General features: G+C 38.3%; 1 protein-coding gene across 7 annotated transcripts in view; it reads right to left on the reverse strand.

Moving 5' to 3' along the window:
• The window catches only part of KLF12 (Kruppel like factor 12), a 412,821-nt gene that overhangs the window by 217,479 nt on the left and 178,210 nt on the right, over positions 1 to 17,132 (reverse strand). For all 7 annotated transcript variants that reach the window (XM_019794254.2, XM_011218608.3, XM_019794255.2 and 4 more), the window contains one exon: positions 13,101 to 13,190. In XM_019794254.2, coding sequence (XP_019649813.1) covers positions 13,101 to 13,190 — 90 coding nt within the window. The remainder of the gene's footprint in view (positions 1 to 13,100; positions 13,191 to 17,132) is intronic.

Here is a 17,132-nt window from a genome sequence, read left to right on the forward strand (position 1 = left end):
GAGCCAGAACATAAATACAGCCAGTCTAGCTCCAGAGTGCATGCACTTGACCAGGGAATCACTGAGCTAAACCCCAACATACTGAAGCAGGAAAGTGAGCAGCAGTTGTAAACAACAGAATACACTCTATTTGAAATGGAGAGATATATATTTTTAAATATCGGCTCAGAAAATCTCTTTGTAGGTAAGAGAAGCATGCTTAAATTCTACATAGCAAGGAGCAATGGGTGGAGGAAAGCCAAACCACATCACAAGCCTCGTCCAGTGAAAACAGCACTGTTCCTGTCTTCTAGCATTTGATGCCAAAGCATCTGTCAAAGAGCCAGACATTCCTACCACCTCGCAGTCTTCCCATAAGCAGGCAGCCTCGCACTGCCGCCTTCTGTGTCCCTCCAGCGCGTGGTGCCACTGACTGGCAACAAGTCCGTATCCTAGCTGTATGAGTCTAGGAAGTGCAGGGGTTTCTGTTTGGGTTATTTTTAAAGATTCTACTTCAGGGGGATTGGAATCACAATATGGGAAGCCAGCGAAAAGTCAAGATGACACACAAAAGATGTCAAACAATCACAAAAGAGTGTTACACCCTCCGATAACACGCTGAGAAGGTTTGGTGAATCATGTCAGCTACATAATGTAGGGTCAGATCATGTAGGTACGACTTCACCTCAATGGAAAACAATTTACTCTTTAACAAAAGCCATAGGTCTCTTAAAATAGCAAGTCACTTTTCGGGGCATAAAGGTGATAATTTATGTAATTCGAAAACTAGGGATATCAATTACTTGGTGGCTTTTTTCCCCAGCTATTTCAAAATGTTATAGTATACCAAATATGCATCATTTTTCCTATAAGAAAAAGCAAAAAAATATTAATTTAAGAAATCAGTCACATTTTATATCATATACTATTTATTGCTTACTTAATACATAGTCCACTAGTTAAGCCTTATGTATATAATTTCATTTATTCTAGCTGAATTCCATACCCCTTATTATACCTGAATTTAAATATACAAAAATGTTTCACGTCCTTCTCAGAAACATTTCTGTAGTTCAAAAACCCTGCAAAGACAGGGATGTACCGTATGGTGACTAACATAATATAATAAAAAAAAAATTAAAAAAAAAAAAAGCCCTGCAAAGAAATGTGAATATACCCCAAGGAGAATAACCCAAGGAGGAGAGAGTAAGGCAACATCTCCACTTGTATGTATTTGTACAATGCCAATGTGGAAATTAGAAGCCACTGTGGCAATAAAATTTGGTAGGAGGGAGATGAGAGCAAATGACAGCACATAGTCATCCAATGAGAACAGAAAGAGAACTGTCTTTATATCTAATTCATGACTCAATAAAACAATGGACATTCAGGGTTTTGACATATTATTGATATTTATTTATCACAGTAATAATGATGATGTATATGAAAATTATTTTCCCTTGCAAAGTGGCTGAGGGTAAAAAACTGAAACTTCCAACAATATAAGCTTTTATTGGGGGTGCCTGCTTGGCTCAGTAGGTAGAGTTTGTGACTCTTGATCTTGAAGTAGAGAGTTCGAGCCCCATGTTGGGGGTAGAACTTACTTAAAAATTTTCAAAACAAAAATTTAAAAAGAATAAGTTTTCATTTATTACAGTATTGACTGAGGGAGAAAACATATCCTATACATGAGATGATCATGTGTATGGGCCTAAAAACAATGTCCAACTGCCAAGTCCCCAAAATATGCCAGAAAGCACTACACTGTTCATAAAAAATACTTCACCTCAAACGCTTTGCCTCTTTGTTTAGTAAACACAATAATATATTGGTGATCCATTTTTAAATGGTCTGAATACTCTTCTTCATATGAAATTTATAATGCAACTTGAAGCAACCCGAGAGACTTATTCTACTTCTTGGTTAGAGCTGACTTAGACAAAAAGGAGGTTAGAGGTTTTAAACCTACAATTGCCTTAATTTCCTCCACGTTGAAAACAAAAAAGTATACACCTGAGGTTTTTTTTTTTTTAAAAAAAGGAACCTAAGAAAAGTACATTCTTTCTCTTAACTTTAAAGAATAATAAGATTGTCTTATTTAGCAGATAAAGGCTTTAAGAGTGAATACTTTCAATTATCATCCTCATGACTTTATTGAAAAAGATATAATTAGTTATGACAAGAGCACAGCAATGAAACTGAAGTTGGAGAGTTGGAAACAGAGTTGATCATGGGAACTACAGGTCATCTGAACATCAGAGTTCATTTACAATTGACAAGAAGTAAATACTCTTTTACTAAGAAAATCTTCTGACAATATTCCCTTCAGACAAGAAAAAGGACTAACCAGTGGATAAGAGACAGACTCATTTTTTCACAGGCCACAGACACGACCAGTCAGAAAGATACTAAATTGATCAAACTTTCCACCAGGTGGAATGTGACTTGGTCGCAAAGTATGCATTGTCCTCAGTGATGACTGACACAATTTGTAAAGCAATTAAAAAAAAAAAAAAGCAACAGCTGACATCTTTATGTTGTTACATATTTATAAAATTCTGGGCTCTCAAGATACTAGGACAGACACCAAGAAGTTTTCTAGAAGGTGAATCTGATATGTGGTGTCAGCTCTGCTCAATTAGATTTCCAAAACAACACACAATGAAATACAATTTTGCCCATGTGATGACCAGGGAATATTTTTGTAATTTCTACCTACTGTTAAATACCTTGAAAACATTATTTTATATTAAAACAAACACATTATATAGTAAAAAGTGTTTTTTAATCCTATGCAAGTAAGATAAAAGAGAGATCCAAGAGTTCATACTTACTGCAGACCACTGGAATGGCCACTGAGCCTCTCTAGGTAAATTTGCATTTATTGGAGTGCTCAACTAAAACTTCCCGTAAGATCCGCTTAAATCCTTCTTAAACATTAATAGTATAGTGGGAGTTATTTTACATCAGATCGTTTAAAATATCCTAGTTACAACAGCTATCAAAGTTGAGCAACAAAGAAGCGTGCAATACTGAAAAGATTCTGATTCACAAGACATGGACTCCAGTTCCATCCCTGTTACTTGCTGGAGGTGTGACCCTGACACACACACGATCTCTGAGATTTTCTTTAGTAACGGGAATGACATTATATACACTCAAGGGTTTACTTAGGTGCAAAAGCATGTAGGACTGTTATGTCCTATAAATAAATTGATCCTCTTACCATTATGAAGTGTTCTACTTTATCTCTGGCTATATTCCTTTTTCTGAAGTCTATTTTGTCTAATATTAATAAAGGGACCACAGCTTTGTTTTTGTTGTTGTAATTTAGAGTATATATATCTTTTTCTGTCCTTTTACTTTCCGTTTGTTTAAAAGAATGTCTAGTATAGATTTATTATGTTTCAGGAAGAAAATATCCTAAACTATAACAGCTTTCATTGCAAGGTAATGTGATCATGGCTTTAATTTCTTCTTGAAAGGTTTTCTAAATATATTTAAATTTTTTAATAATAAAAATGTTATCACACATAAGAATTCCAGTGTCTTATCTGGAAAAGGACAAGCCTTGTCCACAATCAACAAGACAGGGATGACCTACACCCAAATGATCTCACGTTTCACACAGAATTTTTCCTCCAGCGTCAGAAGAAGGATGTTGTTAAAGCCAACATTTATTTAAGAAGTATCTATTGTAAGTAAAAATAGGGCCATTTCCTCACACACGGTTGCTGCTGTAACAAGAAGGCATTTTAAAAAGTCAAATCCCATGTGAGGCCATTTGAAATGATTTCTGCTAAAGTATTCCTTCAGCCATTCAGTTCTATAATCCATACAAGCTCTCTGGTACAGTTATGAATCATCAGTTCTCCGGATTTTTAAACTTATTTTTATTTTTAATTGAGATAATGAACACAAAATATAAAATTTACCCGCAACCATCTTTTTATGTGTAGTTCAGTAGTGTTAACCACATTCACGTTACTCTGTAACACATCTTTTTTCATCTTGCAAAACTGAAACTCTACACCATCAAACAACTGCCCACATTCCGGTCCACCAAACCCCTAACAACCACCATTCTCTTTTCTGCTTCATGATTTTGACTCTTCTTGATTCTATCCCGTTACTTACCACGTACCTGTATCTTTATATTTAAAGAGAACATCGTACAGATGGCATGTAGTTAGGTCTTGCTTTTATTCCCAAGCTGACAATCAATCCATCTTTTAAATGGAGTGCTTAAACTCTTCCCGTTTCACACAATCATTAACATATAGTGTTTAAATGTACCGGCTTGCTCTTTCTTTTCTATTCCTCTTATCTGTTCTTTGCGCATCTTCCCTCTTCCTGCCTTCATTCAGAGAAAATGGAGTATTTTAAAAAATGCTTCCAGTTCATTTCCACCATTGGTTTATTAACTACACTGGCTGTTTTAATGTGTGTGTGTGTGTGTGTGTGTGTGTGTGGTTGCTCTAGGATTTACAATACACACCTTTAACTTAACACCATCTACCTTCAAATAATACCACATCCAATGGTCTACTTCCTTCCATGCCCCCATCTCTGTGCTACTGCTGTTGCTCATTTTCATCCAATATGTTAAAACTCCACAATGTGTTATTTTGTTTGCTTTGCATAATTTTCTTTTCAAAATATTTTTTACATCTTTTATATTTGCCTATATACTTACCATTTTGAGTGCTCTTCATTTCCTTCTGCAGATCCAGATTTCTATCCAGTGTCCTTTTTCTTTTACCTAAGGAAGTTCTTTCTTCTGTCTTGCACAGAATCTGATAAGAAGTCTGATTTTTGCTCCTTTGTATATCAGATATATACCACTCTTCTCTACTGGCTGCTTTTAAGACTATTCTTCATTACCTGTTTCCACCAATTTGATTATTTTATGCTTTGGTGTGGTTTCTTCTGCTTGGGGCTAATTGAATTTCTTGGATATGTGGGTTTTCTTCATATTTGGATAATGACCAGCCACGATTCTTCAAATAATTTTTTCTGACCCTGCCTATCCTGACAGTGCAATTGTACATGTTAGACTACTTGAGATTGTTCCACAAGTCACAGAGGTTTTGTTCATTTTGTCTTTTTTTTCTATCTGATCAATCCAATCAATTATGATCAATTGCCAGACAGTGGAGCCTTTACATGATTGAAGGCTAGATCTTGTTGCGTCTTCCTCTAGAGTGTTGGACTTTGCTCTGGCATAATTAAGTAACTTCCAGGTCAGTTTGCTCCTTTCAGGGTTTGCTTCTCATGTCTGTCATGGCAAGACCCAGCCCAGATGACTGTAAGACGAATTCAGCCCCATTACTAACCTGTGGCCCTTCTGAGACCTCTATCAAATGCCCCATGTACAAAGGGGTCTCTCCATTCTGGTCTGCATGAACTCTATGTGTTCATAAGAATTGTTCCAGTAGGACACCTGGGTGGCTCAGTCAGGTAAGCATCTGCCTTCGGCAGGGGTCATGATCTCAGGGTCCTGGAATCGAGCCCGGAGTCAAGCTCTGTGCTCAGTGGGGAGTCTACTTGTCTCTCTCCCTCTGCCCCATCCCCCACTCATGCTTGCTTGCTCTCTCTCTCTCTTCCCCTCTCTCAAATAAATAAAATCTTAAAAAAAAAAAAAAAGAACTGTTCTGCCTATTGCCTTCCTTGTTCTTTCCTTGTTTTCCTCCGTACAGGTAGATCTTTACTTAGACAAAACCTTCTAAGAGGACCACTTTGAGGATCTCTGGAGCTCTCTCTGTACAACTCCTTCCTCTTTGTTATTGCTTCCCTTAAAAACCAATTGCCTTGACCCTTCCAAAATTCCAATCCCCACCTGCCTAACTCAGTGACTGCTAGGCCCTATTTGGGTTCTTACCCCTGCTTTGCCTTTAGGCAGAAGGCTAAGGCTTTAGTAAAGTTCACCTCCTTGTCTGCCCTACTCCCAAGGATCACAGTCTTTAACTGCCTGTTGTTCAATACGTAAACACGTTTCATGTATTTTGTCTGGCTTTCTAGTTGTCTATGGTAAAAGGTCAATTCCCATAGCAATTAATTCCCCCGTGGTCAGAAGCAAAAGTCCTCCAAGGGTTAAATAAACTATAATCACAGTTACAAACTGTAAAGCCGTATGCAAATATTAGCACATGAAGACACATCTAGATAAAGAGCAACTCTTGCCTCATGGTCCAGATTTTGTTTTTGAAATTCTACCACAAAGACCAGTACAAGAAGGAGAACACAATCATGCATATACTGAAATATTCTGGAGGTTAATTTTCCCCAACTCGAAATTCCCAAATTACTCGGAGCATGGAATTTCTTTAAGAAGTGTTCCTTTTTACAAGCACTGACCCTATAAAAATGCAAATGACCCCCGGAAAGAATAGCACTTTACATTTTCCTCAATTAAGGAGACACCAGTTAGAACCCGTCATCTGTGGGTACCATGAGCCATCACATGCCCGAGAGTTGGGAGTGTCTGCGTTTCGAGTGGAGGAGAATTAAGTTGAAGGAGAAAGTACATTGCTAACGGGAAAGACAAAGACAGAGGGCAGAATTATCAACTTCATAGCTTTGCCCAGGGCAGCCCCCGAGGGAAAGGATTTGTCTGCCTGCTATATTTCCCTTGGGTACTATCTGTAATTACTATCACAGCTCATTGATTTTCAATTCTTTCTATTAATACATTTATTGGCCATTCTGACATTATTAAAATCAGTCCAACTCGGCTTCTTTAGTGGAGGATAGCTGTTCCTTAAAGTGAATTTTGCAAGTACAGATATTTTTTTCCTGCCTTTTTTTTTTTTTAAATGGTCTTCTCGGATTAGGAATAACACAGCTTCTGCATATGTTTTTCTTTGAAGCCAGGCAGTGACATGCAAAGATTTCACGACAGATCAAAAGATCTCAAGCAGTGGGTCATCAGAGAATATTAAATGATAAGCAAATTCATATGTCTAAGATAATTCTACCAATCTACTAGCTAGGCTGGCTCCTGTTCCACAGTAGGGGAGGTAATAATGAGCCTCTGTTAAAGGGTAATGCAAGTGGCATTTTTACAATGCTTTTTCTTTTCTTCTGATAAAGTCATTAAAGTAACACTGTCTTGCTAAGCTTTTACACACAGATATATATTAAACCTTCTATGTTAAAGTAAATATAACGGTTTATTGAGGAAAAGAAAAAGGTTTGTTGTTGGTTTTTTTTTTTTCTCTAAAGCTACTAAATTTTAATATAACTAACTGCCTGTTTTAAACATTCCATAGCACATGTCTAGGTTCATCTATAATACTTCCACCTGTCTCTATTTCTTTATTAAGCCTACAGATTGGGGTCTTTTCCAAAATAGCACCTGTCTCAAAATCCTCAATATTCTGCAGTCTGGCACTGGCTCTCACTTACAAAAAATAGCATCTGAATCACTATTTATTGAGCCCTGCCTAGCTATAAGCTCCCTGTACTGAGATGACGAGGAATAATGAGAAGCATAAAGCAAAACTCCACTCTACAGCAAGGTACAATATAGTTGACTTAATGGTGCTAGTCAGTCCTTTGTGATACAGAAATGCCTTCAGCACCTTGTATGAATGTCCTGCAGAATGCTTTGCAAAAGTTACTGCAACCTGCCTCTAGGAAAAGGACCATTACTCCCGTCTGTCCTCTCTCTCACTCTTTTTTTTTTTAAGTTTTTATTTATTTGACAGAGAGAGAGAGAGAGAGAGTGTACGAGCACAAGCAGGGGGAGCAGCAAAGGGAGAGAGAAAAGCAGGCTGTCTGCTGAGCAGAGAGCCGGATGCAGGGCTCAATCCCAGGACCCTGGGATCAAGACCTGAGCTGAAGGCAGCCACTTAACCAACTGAGCCACCCAGGTGCCCCTCTTCTGTCCTATCTCTAAAATTAGGATGCTCATAGGGATCTCTGACCTGACATTTTCTGCTAGTAAGCCACGGAGGATACAATTAAACCTGTCTGCTGCCATACCTGCACCCTTCGGGGCTCCACGGCTGTGGTAAAGAGGCATTGGGCTTCGTCCCCCAGTGTAACACACACCGGTCTTTTACAACCCAATCACTGACTGCTTGGAGCACTTAAAATTGGCAAAACACCCAATGTGTTTCTCCCTCTCTCTCTCTGCTCCACTCTTCCTACCACTCTCTACCTAAAGGGCCACAGGTCAGAATTGCACCTGCCTCAACAGGGGAAGGGAGAGAAGGGGTAACCACAGGCGTGAGCATGGCTGTGGCTGGTGGAGGGACTCGGATCTACCCCTTCCCCACAGATTCGGAGAACAGTGAGGGTGGCTGCGTGAGGCATATTTCCTTCAGGACTCCCTCTGACGCCTGTGCACCAATGATGTTTCCTGTTTTTATTTAGCGAGCTTCTTTGCCTTTTTAAACATTTTATTTTCAAGAATGTCAAACATACACAAAATTAGGCAAAATGGTTACATGAGCTCCCGGGGTACTGGTCGTGTGGCTTCAATAATGACAGACTCCTGGACGGTCTTATCTCATGTTTCTCCCCATCCATTCTCCCCTCCCACTTCACTGTGCAGCAAATGCCAGACACCTACTCGTCTCACCTGTAAATATATCAATAAGTATCTCTGAAGTATACAAACTCAGAACTCCGTTTTAAAAAAATTGTGGCCAAACACTACTGTCACATCAAAATATGATGTCATTTCTGCGTTAATACAATCACTGATTTCTGGCTTCATTTTCCCATTTTTTAGGTGATAAAATCTAATCAGAATTTGAAATATTTCTCCAGATATGCTTAAGTAAAAATTCAAATGAAAAAATAAGGGTTGCACTTGGAGATTTACCTTAAGTCTTCTTTTAAAATTCTAAATTAATCCAGATGTTTAATATCTACCAAATACGACACGAGAATTGCATCCATAGAAACTGAAGCAATGGGGCACTTTTTATTCCTGCTTTTCTTCAAAGGGAAAACATTTACTCAGCCCCCACCACATGCAGGCAGGCTCCCAGGAGGCCGGACGGTTCACTTCGCCTCCCAGAAGAGGAGAAATAGGAGGACAGAGACCAAGGGGACCCAGCTGGCCCCTGGCAGAAGGCACATCTGAACTTGGGTCTGTCCCTTTTTAAAGTCTATGCATTTCTACCTCCACACACAGGGAACTTCCTTGTGGTAGGATGGTTAAACTCCTGATGGGAAATGCTTTTTCACACTCCTGGCCCATTACCAGAATCGAAGAATGTCAGATGGAACCTAGGCCGGCCTTTAACACCCCCACTGTACAGATGAGGACATAGAGGCCTAGAGTTATGAAGTCACTTCCCAATGCCATTCAAGCTGGCAAGCTGCAAGGCCAGGAACAAAAACCACATTTTATGTCTTTGAGGCAGTACCCCTTCTCTGTTACTGCCTTATCTCTGGGTGGAATCGTTCCAGTCCTCTTCTTCCTGCTTTAGTCCTTTGCTTAATAACATGTTAGAACATCCAAAGGCTGACAGCATTTGGGAAGCTCTTGTAACAGCAGGACACAAGCACCAAAGGTCACAGTCAAAGTCATTCCAACACTCGTTGCTGAGCCCCTGAAGTGTATCACAAAAGCACATGCCCTTCCCACGGACCGCTTCGTAGCACGCGCTGCGTTATCGACAAGTCCGAAGAAAACTGAAGTCACATTTCAAGAGACTCCAATAAGAATCCACTTAGATATCACAAAACTAAGGATGCAGGAGGCACAGAATTCCAAACAGAAGGCAGGCACAGAGTTGGTGTCGATATGTTACTCTATCTATTCAGTTCACGTGACTATAAGGTCAACACTATGCCATCAATGAGGATGTGTGCTTCCAGTATTTCCAATTTTTATTTTTTTGTTTATAACATCCCTATGAAGTTGACAGAGCAGGTGTATAATGAGCTAATGACCGGTTTCGTATTTTTTCACCATGCCAGTTATAATGCCCAGGCAAGTAAAGCATGTATTTCCTGACCACTTGCCAGGCCTACAAGAAAAATACAAGAAACAGATCTTGTCCTCCAAGAGCTTATAGTCTGATTGAAGACCTATGACCACCTTCACCCACCTTACAACTGTTAAGAGAATGAGGCAAGGCAGCCAGAACTTTTCAGAGAAGAGAGAAAGCAGAGTGGCTAACCTAGACCCATTCCACAGTCTTTCTTCCAGCTCTGAAATGTGGTCATCGGGTCCTGAATTCCTTGGAAGGGTGGGGGGATATGTATAGACCAGCTGACAGGGACTATTTATAGCCAGAAGGGGAGAATGGCCATATGTGTTCATGGCACACTGAAACAGGAGATCCATGTAAGGTAGTGTCTCTCTACAATGCCGCCCGGAGCCTGAAAGGTATGCGAAAATTTTCTCCCGCAAAAGACTGGACGTTTAATGTCTATGTCTTAAAAAACACTTTCGAAATTAGGTTTTCCAGAGTGATTACAGAATCCAATCCTTGACATCAAGCTCAGGCTTTCTCTTTCATTGTTGTGATGCAGAGATTCATTTCTATAACTTTGTGTTCACTGTTACTAGTATCTCATCTTTGGCAGAAGCCCCATAATCACACATAGGATTATTTTAATTTCACCAATGTTTACACTTTCTTAAAAAAATAATAAAACTTCAACCAGCTTTTAGCAGAAAATAAGGAAAGAGTCCTATAAGACTGAAATAAAGAAATCTTTAGAATTCTAGTGTTGCTTACCTAAAATAGTTCTGGTTCTGAAATGATACCGTCTATCACCCACCCCATTATACCCCAATTAAAAACTCCAGTGAAACGACCAAAAGTGAAGTTCACTAAAAGTCTAGATTTTACCCTAAGAAGAAATGATTTGAAATATTACAAATGATTAAATACAAATTATTGTATTCCATAAATAATTAAGTCATAATACAGTTCATTAAACACTGGGCTGCTTCTCTCGAAGCTTTACTGTAACAGAGAAAAAATTATATATGCTTTATATTTAAGAAGTACATGCAAAGCTAAGGAAAAGAATAAAAAGCAAGTTTCTACTTCCCTTCAACATACGCAATCTAAATTAGGGTTAAAATACTAACAACAGCTCCATTCACGAGCAGGAAAATTGATTTTAATGACTAAGCGTTAAGTAAAACCTGTGAACCTACCATTTTTCCTGTCCCTATTTGAGGGCAGTAAATACTTTCTATAAACGATGTGGTATGAGGTTCTTATTCACAATGTAAAACCCCTGGGAATCCTGGCTTTTGTTTTTTGTGCATCTAAAGCCTTCATGCAAACCTTACCTTACAACTGAAAACTGACAATAAAGGAGAAGTATCCCGATATCATCAAAGATGCCCAGAGCTGGTGACCACGAGGCACCATCCTGGCTCTGACCAGAGGCACGAGTAGTACTCTCTGGCTTTTGCACTTCTCTGCCTTCCTCCAACATGCGTGACTTGAGTAGACTTACCACTATTCAAGTTGAAGAATATCTTGTGAAATAAAAGCAACAATGTGGAATATACCACTTTTTCATGTTTCCATCAGCAATGGAAAAAGGCTACCCTCTGTGAACGAGATGCTGTGGTCTGTGTGGTGTGTTCAACTTAAACACGGGGTGTGGAGAAATTTATTTTATGAAACTGATGCTCATGCACTTAGATAAAGAAAACAGAAATTCCAAAGAAATAAAACAAATCCTTCCTATTTTGGGTTCAACTGCCAAGGTAAAAACTACTTGGTTTGGAAGACGTAGAGTTTAACTTCACGAGTCAGGCTAGAAAATCCAGGGGAGCACAAGACTTTTTCTGAAGCGCTATCTACGATGAACAAATAATATCCATCACTGTCACGCGGTCTTTTCTATCATGACGACGCACCGCCTAAGTGTGAGGTTGAACCAGTACGAGTCGGTCGCTATGCCACGCATGGAATGGGGAGAGTGGGTTATTGGTTGACATACCCCACAAAGTTCACTGCAGAGCTACAACAATCAACACTGCTTATAAACTGCTTCAGACACAGGCTTCGTGTGAAGAGGAGGGCCATACATAGAGACGCCATACACCTGGCTGCATGTTGCTCAGGAATGGGGAAGTTGCTGGAGAGACCCCTCTATATGCTACCCTCTGGGTTCATGTCCTCAGTTCCTTGTTACGAAGTCCTTTTAACAGCAGCATCCTAATCCCTTGAATGGGGTCCCACCTGAAGTCATGCACACAGATTTTTCTTCAGTGAAATTTTATTTACATTTAAAATGTCTTCTGATTGCTCAACTACAAAACATTGCCAATGCTTTGCTTTTTTTGGTAAGAGATACATTAATAAGATTAAGATTAAATATTTACTTCATTTATCCTTGTTTGGGTCATCTGTACTGCCTCGGTGGTGGTGGTGTAGTAACACAGGTAGGCAGGGTGCCCCTGGGCACACGAGCCGTGCTTTCTCACTTAAATACAAAATGTGGTCAGCCAATGCTGCAAGGAGTCATACTGCCCTTACTATAATTTTAACTAGTGAAGCTACAAATATTAACAATTATAAAATCACCTACGTCCTTTTAAAAAAGAAATCCAGCTGTGCTCTTAAGTCTTCCTATTTTCACTAGCCCTACGTTAATTTGTCAATTTTGCTATATATAATAAGCCTTCTTTTGCTTTATGTGCATTTCAAACTCGCACCTAAATTTCATCAACTGTCCTCTAATCCTCATGGTATATAAAAGGGTAAACACAAATGTCTCAAGAGAAATCAATCCAACAAACAGTAACATTCCCATACTTGTGCTCTGTAATTTCCTAACTAAGAAAGAAACAAGCCATTTTGGCATGGAAGTTATATTCCTATCTTTTAATAATTCCTCTTTGCTTTGGATTTTTATTAGCTTTTCAAAACATTCACTAACTTAAATAAAACTACATGGTTCTTATAAGATCATTGCACCTGCCTGGTTTCAGGGAGTTCTCTTTTCCAAGTTAGTAATGCTTGAGGTTGCAAATGGATGAGAATCAACCAGTCTCAGATGATCCTTACTTGAGAGAAAAAGCATAGGCAAGTGAAAATCAGAAGTGTTCTGCACAGGTCAAGATGCTCTGGAAATGACTGCCACGATCATAAAGAGAAGAGTGTGGGGCATCATTGGAAACTTACCCCTTGTTCAGATTCCAAAAGCTCTGTTTTGACTCTGACTGACGGCATCCCATCAAGCATTAACATTCTGTTCTCAAAGGTGTTGATATTCTGAGAATAAAAAAAGAGAGTGAGAAGGGGAAAGTCAGCTATAAAGCATTCAAATGAGGACATCTGGTAGAGCCTTCCTTCATAGTAGTACATTTAGTACTGCTAACCTAATTTTTTTAACAATGAAGTATAATTAAATGAGAATATCAGCATAACCAATTATCCCCCCCATTCTGAACTATCATTTGAAATAATGACCAAGCAGTTGAATTAATCAGTCTGATTCTCTGACCTCTGCGTTGGAGGTCAGACTATAATAAACTGGAGTAAAGAAACCTTAACATTAATTTATATGGGGCTGGAACAATTCATCACACTTCTGCAATAGTGGAAGGAAAGAGAAGTATGTTTCCTTCTTCCTTAGTACCAGAGGTTGTATGTGTGCAGAAATCTACAAAGGAGAAAATAGATAAAAAATGACCATATGCTCATATTATTGTCAAAGTCTTAATAATTTTAAAAACAAGATAATATAATTCTAGACACTGAATTTTGGTATGGCACTTCAGATCAAATGAAAATGTCTATGTATTGACATCCAAACGTCTATTTCAAAAACAACTCATAAAAATTTTGGATTGAGAGTGAATTTTTAAGCTCAAGTCACAACCAAAAAATAAATAACGATTTGTTTTCTGTTTTGGTATATGTTTGGCTGAATTTACCACTTCTTGAAAGGAGAACCTTATTTCTATTGTGAGTCACTAGAATTTCAAACAATATTTACGAAAAGATGAAATCAAGGTTATTCTCTACTAATTTTCACAGCTTTGGGGATTTTCTAAAGTTAATAACCTATGAAGGGAGTTCAAAAGACATCTACCATTGCTTGCTTCAGGCCAAAAATCATGTTTTAAAACATGTTTAGAATGTCAACTTTACCTTCATCTACTGACCAAGCAAAGAAACTGAAATGACTAAGTTTGAGTTTTTAGAATGGTTTCTTTGCTCAAACATAGAATGTAAGCCCATGACTCTAAAGTGGTCTCCTTAAAAGAAAAAGAGATCTGTTTCTAAATATTTTGCCTACCTTTGATGACAAAGGTTAATAGTATTTCTAAACCTTCAGGTTTTTGCCTCTCACATACTTGCTTTTCCATCAAATAGTTAAAAACAACTCCCACTTTGACAAATCATAAATGTTTTTACTACCAAATAATACCAACAGAGTGCAGTATAGTAAAGCTTTAATTATCTCTTTTTCTTGCCACTCCTTTTTGTTTAAGAAAAATAAGAAATAAAATTTATAGGGCCTCTTATCACAAATATTTGCTCCGAGACATCAACAAGAAGAAAAGGCAAATTTACTCTAGAGCTAACTAATGAGCATTTAAAAATTCCATGCTACCTAGTCTATTAGGTAATAAGACAAACTACTGTCAGGTTCTTTTCTTAGAAATGTGCAATATTATTAACACTGGCAGGATGCATTTTTTTAAATTTGTGCTTTCGACTTGTCCATATTTTTGGGGCATTTTGCATCCTAATAGCTTCGAGCAGGAAGAACTGTGTATCCCTGGCAAGCTCAGTTAATTTGTTCCAAGCTTTAAATCCTTTCATGGAGGTTGGTGAGTTGTTTACACATCAGGCATGGATCTCAAATCCTAATGTGTCACTTGCTTCCGTGGTTGGAAGAGGCCAGCTTGGCTTGCCACCACCCAGTTTCAAGAAAGCCTTCCTGCAGCCAGCCAGCCCTCAATGCCCCTGCCCTTCACAGCAGCCAGAAATCTACCCTAACAAAGCATCCCGTAGGCTGTTTGGTTGGTAGACAATGAAGAATGAGTTGATATTGCTTCCTACCCCGGAGGAGGTCTTGCCCAGACTAAAAGGGAAGATGCCTTGCAAAGGCAGGGAAAAGACAAAGAGCGATTCTGGAAAGACAGGTTTAATGAACTGTTGGAATCTGATTAGAGGCTAATGTCCCTTTTAGTGCTTTGTACCAATTTACAGCTGATATACTTTAACCATTCTCCTCACAGGCTGTGATAAACTCATTAGTTTAAAAAATGCAAGCTAACCAGAGTCTTTGAAGTTAAAAACTGATAAATCATGAAAACCTGACTGGGCCCATGTTCCATTTAGCACATTTAAATATCACTGTATTTTCATGATTTTTTTATTGTTATTCTTGAATAATCCTACAAGTGCTAGAGACAGTATGTACATTTTAGTTTCATATAAGAGTGGAAAAATAAAATACCTCGAGAGGCTTTTTTTTTTTTTTAAGAAATTAAGTTTTCCCAGGAAATATGCCTCTTTCCTTGATTTTCCAGGATCATCCACAGCCACAACCGAAATAAACACCATGAATGACAATGTTCATAGCTAAGAAACCAATTCTTAACTACTCAACTAGTGCAGATTCAATTTATATATATGCCTAAAAGCAATATTGTAAATATATATGTAAAGCATATTATATATATGTAAATATATAAAAGCATATATTAATTATATTAATCTCTACATTCATGATTCTAACCCTGTTTAGTATAAACATAAGCACTGAGTATCACATCAAGGAAAGGGTATGGGTTTTATGGAGCTCATGGTTAATTGTATAGCACCGAGGATATAGTTCCTAGGACAAAATATCGATAGATTTATCTCCCTAAGCTAAAATGAGATACACACAATCTCAGTTGACTGTAGACTTTAAATATGTAATAAACTCTAATAATTTGAAATTGCTGTCAAACATATCTTGCCATGATCTTAATCAAAACACATTTGCTGTGGAATCAATAGCTCAATTGCATCCCAAGAGGTAAATAAAATTACACAGTCATCAATTTTAGTAACATGGTACTCTTTGTATATTGATGTTGTAATGAACATTTTGATATTATACAACCTGTATAATTTACATATGTGTATGTGTACATTCATACACACATGTACACACGTGTATACACTTACATTGCTTGCTTCGTATGAGTACATTTTATTAATTAAAGCAAAAGTTAACCATCAGATTTATTAGCTGGCTGTTGACCGATTACATGTGCGCTGGATGAGAATGGTACTCTGGACAACAGAAGTCCAGCTGATAGTTGTCCTCCTAGTCAAAACCAGGAAAAGCACAACTTTCAATGATCCTAACATCTCAAAATATTTTGAATGGAATGGGCAGGAAGCATAGGGACCGATGCTCAGTGATCATCTCATAAAAACAGAATGGGAGTGGGACTTTCCCATGGCAACTACTAGAATTTGTCCTCCTATTCCCAAAATGCAAGGCTTTTCTACACCCTCCTCCTAACTGTGGGTCATCCAGTTCTTTGGAGAAAACATAGCTGTTTTATCATAACCCCAAAACTTGTGCTTGAAACACAAGAGAATCTGTGAATTCGTCTTGCTTTATATAGGTAAGGATCAACAAACCTAAGAGATTAGAATTACACGCAGCCAATAGTTTCAAATATCTATCACTATACAACAAATCACACAGTAGCATAAAAAATCATTTTATTATTATTCTGGTAACAAACATAATAACAACACATAATGTCTGCATATTTATTAAGGACCAGACCTTGTACTAAGGGATATTAATTTAGTCCTTACAGCAACCCAAGAAGTCAATGCTATATTCTCTGAAGATAAGACATCGAGATACAAGGAGGTTAAATTGTCCAAGGTCTCTAGATTACCAAGGGGTACAGCTCTGTTCCAAACCAATTTTCTCTCTCCCCATCCCCCATTCTTCCTCCTTCTCTCCCCTCCTTCCCACCCCAACCCACCCCTCCCCATCTCTCTCTCTCTCTCTCTTGCTCTTCTCTTTCTCCTTCTCTCTCTCAGGAACTCTGGAATCCCCATTAACAGCTCCTCTCAGGACTGAGCTAATTTAGTGAGTGCATTGAACGTGCAACTTCTGGTCACTGGTGAGTATCAACATTTTGGGGAATATCAGTAAGAGGTCAAATAAGCCCATGCTTTCAA

The sequence above is a fragment of the Ailuropoda melanoleuca genome, chromosome 7 (genome assembly GCF_002007445.2).
Source record: "Ailuropoda melanoleuca isolate Jingjing chromosome 7, ASM200744v2, whole genome shotgun sequence".
NCBI lineage: Eukaryota > Metazoa > Chordata > Mammalia > Carnivora > Ursidae > Ailuropoda > Ailuropoda melanoleuca.